General features: G+C 31.4%; 1 protein-coding gene across 1 annotated transcript; it reads left to right on the top strand.

Moving 5' to 3' along the window:
* The first annotated feature begins 981 nt into the window (after nucleotides 1-981).
* Nucleotides 982-6,540, top strand: LOC110610442 (calcium-dependent protein kinase 26). Its single transcript, XM_043954548.1, has 9 exons — nucleotides 982-1,092; nucleotides 1,428-2,236; nucleotides 2,373-2,516; nucleotides 2,608-2,760; nucleotides 3,247-3,362; nucleotides 3,640-3,807; nucleotides 4,517-4,741; nucleotides 5,427-5,573; nucleotides 6,434-6,540. Exons 2-8 carry the CDS (start codon nucleotides 1,489-1,491, stop codon nucleotides 5,547-5,549), a joined length of 1,677 nt encoding a protein of 558 aa, XP_043810483.1. The 5' UTR covers nucleotides 982-1,092; nucleotides 1,428-1,488; the 3' UTR covers nucleotides 5,550-5,573; nucleotides 6,434-6,540.
* Nucleotides 6,541-7,502: the final 962 nt, after the last annotated feature.

Here is a 7,502-nt window from a genome sequence, read left to right as displayed (position 1 = left end):
GAAAATACATAATTATCTTTTTTGTACAAAAAAATATTAGAATATGTTAAGTTTAATTTTAAATTATATAAAACAAGGAAGAAGTATGGAAAGAAAGTGTTTTTGGTGGTTAAAAAAAATTAAAAGGCTAATTTTATCACTCAATTTAACTTTTTTTTTAAAAAAATTTGTCTTCAAATTATTATTAAAAAATAAAAAAATAATTATTTGTCATATTTTAAAGTATGAATTATATCTATTTAATTTAATTTTTTTAATAATAATAATTTAAAAATAAATTTAAATTCAAAAATAAAAAAAGCTATTTATAATGAAAAGTTATAAATTTTTTTATAATTATATCTAAATTTAAAATTTAAATAAAAAAATGTATTTTGCTGATTTAAATTACTTTATTATATTTATATATTATGTAAATAAATATTATTGATATAAAATTTTAAAATTTTTAATTATTTTACGATTTAATGTAAATTTTAAAAATTAATATAATTTAATTAAAAATTCTTCGAAATTAAAATTTTAAAATCTTATCATATTTTATTATCATATGTTTGGTACAGCAAATCATATCGAAATTTTTTCTATTTTTCAGTGTTAACTCTTTTAATTTTTTTTTATTTTAATTATATCTATTTTGTATTTCCACCTTCAATTATCCGTTATACTATTAAGTATTAATAGAAAATTAATAGTATAATGATAGATAATAAAATTAAAATTTTTATTATTTACAACATTCACACGATTTCTTATAATTTTAGAGGAAATTAATTTTTTTTAACCGTTAAGGAAAAAGTGAAAGTCAAGCAATAGAATATATAATATGAAGAAAGAAAACTTAAAAAAATAGAAAAAAGGAAACAAGAGGAGAGAGCTGGTCAGCACTCTCATCCGATGTTTCTCAGCAGGAACAGCCCCATAATAAAAACAACGAGAAAGAAAGGTAGAAGATTAACAAGTTCCTTCTTTATATTCAAATATTATTATTATTATTATTAATAAACACAACTCAAGAACATTCATTTCTTCTTTCTCTGTTACGTACCCACAGATCCATCTCTCTTTTTCTATTTTTTATAATTCATTCAGGTAACCATATCATATATCCCTTGCCTTTCTTCATCTATCCATCATTCCTTCCTTTCTCGTCTTCTGAAACCTTTTCTCTTTTCCCATCTTTATAGAAAATATGTGTTTTTTGTTGGGAGAATCTTAGATGCAATGGATTACAGCTCTTTTTAATTTCTGGGTTCTTTTAAAATTTGATTTTTAAAGGAAAATAGCTGAGAAGTGGGCTTGATTTGATGTGGGAAACTTTTTATTTATGCAGGAAATATCTGTTTATGCATTTTGATTGTAGTTGGCTTTGTATGGTGAGGTTTCTAAATTTGGTTTTTTGTTTATTGTTTTGAATCATTTGTCAGTGCAATTGATGATTAATTATTGGATGAAGAGAAGGCCTTCAGCAAAATCTTTGACTGTTTGATGGGCAACACATGCCGCGGATCTTTCAAAGGGAAATTTTATCAGGGCTACACTCAGCCCGAGGAACAATCCTCTGCTTCCAATACCAAGAGAAATCCTTTCTCCCACTCTGATCATTTTCCCTCCAGCCTCGCTTCTCAAGAATTTTCCAGGGAAATTCCCTACAAAGACAACAATTTCCCTCTTCTTGGCCCCAACAATAAAGATTTAATCATGAAGCGTAGTCTTGATACTCAGCCTTATTATGTTCTGGGTCATAAAACTGCAAACATTCGTGATCTTTACACATTAGGCCGTAAATTAGGACAAGGACAATTTGGGACAACTTATTTATGTGTTGAGAATTCAACAGGGATTGAATATGCCTGCAAGTCTATATCCAAGAGGAAGTTGATTTCCAAGGAAGATGTTGATGATGTTCGCAGGGAGATTCAGATAATGCACCATTTGTCTGGTCATAAGAATATTGTGACAATTAAGGGTGCTTATGAGGATCCTTTGTATATTCATATTGTCATGGAGCTTTGCTCTGGTGGAGAGTTATTTGATAGAATTATCCAGAGAGGCCATTATACTGAGAGGAAAGCAGCTGAATTGACCAAGATTATTGTAAGTGTTGTTGAGGCATGCTATTCACTTGGGGTTATGCATAGAGATCTAAAGCCTGAGAATTTTTTGTTGGTGAATAAAGATGATGATTTCTCACTCAAAGCCATCGATTTTGGACTTTCTGTATTCTTCAAGCCAGGTACAAAATAATTGTGTTGCTTCTCATCAGTAGCTGAAATTAATTTGTTTGAGATTTAGGAATGTGTAGTGTCTTTGGATATTTTAATGATATTGAATTTTAGCACCTATAAAATTTGTATGTGGTTTATACTCAGGTCAAATTTTCACTGATGTGGTTGGAAGCCCATATTATGTTGCTCCTGAGGTACTCCTCAAGCATTATGGGCCAGAAGCAGATGTATGGACAGCTGGGGTGATTTTGTATATATTGCTAAGTGGAGTGCCACCATTTTGGGCAGGTAGGTGTCATTTTTTTTTCTTCCTTTTTTGCTGTTATAAGTTCTAATTTGTTGTGCAATCTACTGAAAGTTTCATTCTTGTGGGGTTCAGAAACACAACAAGGGATATTTGATGCAGTGCTCAAGGGATATATTGACTTTGACTCAGACCCTTGGCCCCTTATATCAGATAGTGCCAAAGATCTCATTCGGAAGATGCTTTGTTCTCAACCTTCAGAACGCTTGACTGCTCACGAAGTGCTATGTATGTTTGACCTTGTATTTATTTCTTAAAAAAATTATTGTTAATACTAGGCCATTTTAATGTAGATAGGATTAGGAAGCTGCTTGATCAAAGTAATGCTCATTTCTGTGTTATTGTTCATATTCCCATGCTAGGTGGCACTACGTTTATACGAATGATGTACAGTATTTTATCTTGCTCATGCTTCACTTTGGTGATTGCTATATAAAACTCAAGATCAGGGTTCTGGTCATTTGTGCAATGAGTGTTAATATTAACATAACAAGTATGTCGAACGTCAATTCACTGCTTTTAAATGGGTTTATTAGTTAATGCAATTGGTTCTGGAAAATTCTGCAAATTTTTGAAATTATGATCTAGATTCATGAATCATTCTGCTTACATTGGATTTATCATATTTATTAATGAAGCATGCTACCTTCTTGCATTATTTTAAATTTTCGACTAGAATGAATAATCAACATCAATTATCTGTTTGTTTGTTAGGCCATCCTTGGATTTGTGAAAATGGAGTTGCACCTGACAGAGCACTAGACCCAGCTGTACTTTCTCGTCTCAAACAATTCTCTGCAATGAATAAATTGAAGAAGATGGCTTTACGGGTAAGTCCATGTGCATGATATGTGGATGCCTTGGACAGAAAAGTGTGAGCATGTATTATAGCGTAATGCTCTTTTATCTAAAAAAAGGAAAAGCTTTTGCATTATTCTCTTTTGATTGGTCAACAACTCAGCTATGCAATTTATCCCATCAAGAAGTTTAGCCGTTTAATTGGAAATCCTTTCAATACCTGATATCGACTTGTAGTTGTTCCTATTGATACAAACAAGCTTGACGCTTTCTGATGAATACTCAGATTTGCGTGGTCCATGTCATCAGGTAATAGCTGAGAGCCTTTCTGAGGAGGAAATTGCTGGTTTGCGTGAGATGTTCAAGGCTATGGATACTGATAACAGTGGTGCAATCACATTTGATGAACTAAAAGCTGGTTTGAGAAGATATGGCTCTACCCTGAAGGATACAGAAATACGTGCTCTTATGGATGCAGTAAGATTTTTGTTAAAGCATAATTTTTTATCTTGTGGTGTGTGAATGAATTGATATCAAAGTATTGTTAGTATTATCTGCACAAATTTTATTTCAGAGTATGAATATTAAATGTTTTAATCTCAAAAGTAATGTTTGAAGTTTAGATGAATTGATGCTTACTAGTCTGATAGAGATATACGAGAGTCATTCGAATGTCACAGGAATTTGCAAGTAATCAATAATTCAACTTTTCTTTTTATTCATCCAAAAAGAAAATCAAAATTTGAAATTTTTGTAGAGGATATCCAAAAAAGAAATTAAAAAATTGTGAAATTTTTGCCGAGGGATGATACTCACAATGTTTTGATGCTTAGATCAGAAGTGATCAACACCTTTATCCGTCTATTTTGAATAGATTAGTTGATTAACAGAATCTCTTGTTTTATCATATTCCCTTATAGCTCTCCACACAACTTCTAAGTTGAAGGGCCTTTTGTATATCCTCTTCAATATCATAGAGTTCATGAATAGTATATTTATACATCATCGTAAAAGAATGGTCTGGATTCTTTATACAGTCAAGTGGCTGCAATTTTTTTACGCTTTGATGCGCAAGAGTCTATTATATATGCAATTTTGTGTTTGTTGTTGTCATTATAAGTACAATCTACATGCATGTTTGTTACATTTAGGTTCAATCAGCTGAGCCATGCTCTGTAAATTTCAGGCTGACGTGGACAACAGTGGGACTATTGACTATGGTGAATTTATAGCTGCAACGGTTCATCTTAACAAGTTAGAACGAGAGGAGCATCTTGTTGCAGCATTCCAGTACTTCGATAAGGATGGAAGTGGGTACATCACAGTTGACGAGCTTCAGCAAGCATGTACAGAACATCACATGACTGATGTTTTACTTGAAGATATAATCAGAGAAGTTGATCAAGATAATGTAAGTCATTTATAGCTTTCAGTGGACTCTCTTTTTAATAATTTCCACTTATATTACGTTAATGAATATGTAATTTGGGATCAGATGAAAATTTGTCCTTTGGGGCACTAGAAGCGGAGTCAATAAGGTTATAGAGGAACACAGCTTAGCATAGAACATTGAGTTTGCTGGCTTTTATTCAATGTATCACTAATTGTATCTTAATCACACTACTATAAAAACCGATCTAAGGCAGCAGCTGCAAATTGCTACCTTATACACTTAAACTGTAGTTATAAGTCAATGGTAACAGTTCCATAACTGTTGCATCTGCCTCTGCTGTTGTAGTATAAAGCAATGATTTCCTTACTTTCTCACAACGGATAAACTAAACTATAAAATGTAGCAGTGTCATTTTTAACCTTGTTCTCATAGGTTGTTGCATGTTGAAAGTACTACTTTTTGAGTTCTACTCCTACTACCTGCTATTTTTGTGCTGCCCATTTATCCATTAAAGAAAAAGGAACCTGGGATGTTTAAGGATTGGCTTTCTTGTTGATTTCTAGTATCTGACATAGAACATAATTGTGAAGCTTCTAAAGAGGAGTCTAAGAGTCTTCTTATCTAAGTATTCTCGTGACAGAAAATGCTACTTCCTCTTTTGGATGTCTGATAAGAACATCTCGTGTGGTGTGTGTTTCTTCAGGATGGAAGGATTGATTATGGTGAATTTGTTGCGATGATGCAAAAAGGCAATTTCGGGATTGGTAGACGAACTATGCGAAAAAGTCTGAACTTGAGCAAGAAAGATGCATCAGATGCTCAATAGCTTGCAATTGCACATTATGTACAGGTAGCTATCTTTCAGTTTTTGAAGTTCTAAATATTCCCTTTTTCCAGTTCCTTACTTGGTGGACCTCCAAGTATGATTTCTAACATCATTTTGTAGTTAGAGCATATAGAGGTTTGAAAAGGAAAAAAAAAAAAAAAAAAACATGACTTGAATTAGTAAGTGATTCTAATTTGGACAGCTTTTGATTTTGAAAATCAAATGATATCAGCTGTTCTAGAATCTGTCAATAGCTAGTGAAAATTAAAAATGAACAATGTAAAAATTAATCATTCCAAGTAATTTTCAACTATATTATTGAGAAATTATTGATTTATGACTGGATTTCCAGCCGTTGATGAGCTGACAATCCAGTAGGTTAACCAACTGATAAATAGTCGGCAATAAGGATGTGGGGTTCCGGTTTTGGTTCCGGTCTATTTAGGAACAGTAACCAAACTGAAATTTGGTATGGTTTTAGTAAGATTCTTTTATGTTTCAGTTTTGGTTGGATACGGTTATCGGTTCTTCAGTTCCAATTTCAGTTTAGTTTTTGGTTTTTAAAACAAATTTATACAATTTTTTTATTAAAAAGTTATACTTAATTACCATTTAAGTTTTAAAGTTAGTTATTAATTTACAGCCAGTCTTTTTTATTTATTTACTTATTATCTGTCTAAACTCGCTACAACAAATATTAAAATTAATACCGAAACTATAATCGTATTTCTATTGTTAGATGTTTTAGATTTTAATTTTTGAGTATTAAAATTAAGAATGCGCTTATGTGCGAGCCATTTAATCCACTATATGCTAAATCATTTGATAAGCACTTGTAATCTGACAATTTGTAATCTTGCCTTTTGATTTTATAACATTGACAGGCTATACAGCAAATCTGGAAGAGGGTGATTGTTATGGTTCCAATCACAGATTGCGTCACAACACGATTAATATAGGGAAGGAGTTCGTCAGAGAGAGCTCTTAACGCTGTAGACTCATTAACAAGAGAGAGTCTTAAATCTCAAATTCGTTTGTAATTAATCTGTTTGCTTTATTACTCATGAATTAACCCATATATATAATGAATGTTATAAAATAGCGTAAGAATTCCTAACAAATTAAAAGTCTTATTAAGTAGAAAGTTTATTCTAATCTAAACAATAATAGAGATCGATAATAATTAGAAAGTCTCTATTATTCATAGCATTACTTCCCTCTTGGAGAAAGAGTTTATTTCTCAAGTTCAAATTTTAAATAAGGTTGCCTAAAATTATAGTGAGTTTTTTTTTAATTATCTTATGTTGTTAGCATTTGATCCTCTCGCCCTTTCACTTCCAATTTCACTTCCAACTAAAACAATATCTTGCATTGGTGACCAATAAAATAAAGTTTATTGCCATTGTAAGATATATTTTGGCCTTTTTTTTTTTGCTATCTTTTATCTTGTGAGCTTTTTAGTGAAAAGAGAAGCAATACTTTATAATCTGGAGCTTGATATATTGCTCACGTTAATATCAAATGATCCCTTCATAATCTAAAAAAAAACCATTGTAGATCGTGTGGTGGGTTAGAAATGGTCTTCCATCTACTACTTATCTCCAATTGTTACTTGCATTCAAATATTTATGTTAGATTCGTAGAAAGATAATATTTGTTATATTTCATAATATAGATTACAACTTATTTATAAATGAGAGACGGTATCTAAACAGGAAGGAAAATCAAGCTTATGATTATACAATCCTTAAGATTAAGCAACTGACCCATCTATCAATATTTACTTCCTATATTAATATATTTACTTTCTATAACCTATAACACTCCCTCTCACGTTGGAGCATAAATGTTAATCATGCCCAACTTGTTACATATATAATAAACTCGAGTCCCATTTAGAGGTTTAGTGAAGATATCTCCTAATTGTTTTTCAGTTCGAATATGTCCTGTTGA

Source organism: Manihot esculenta, chromosome 3 (assembly GCF_001659605.2).
Source record: "Manihot esculenta cultivar AM560-2 chromosome 3, M.esculenta_v8, whole genome shotgun sequence".
NCBI lineage: Eukaryota > Viridiplantae > Streptophyta > Magnoliopsida > Malpighiales > Euphorbiaceae > Manihot > Manihot esculenta.
This window is presented reverse-complemented; position numbering and strand designations above follow the sequence as displayed.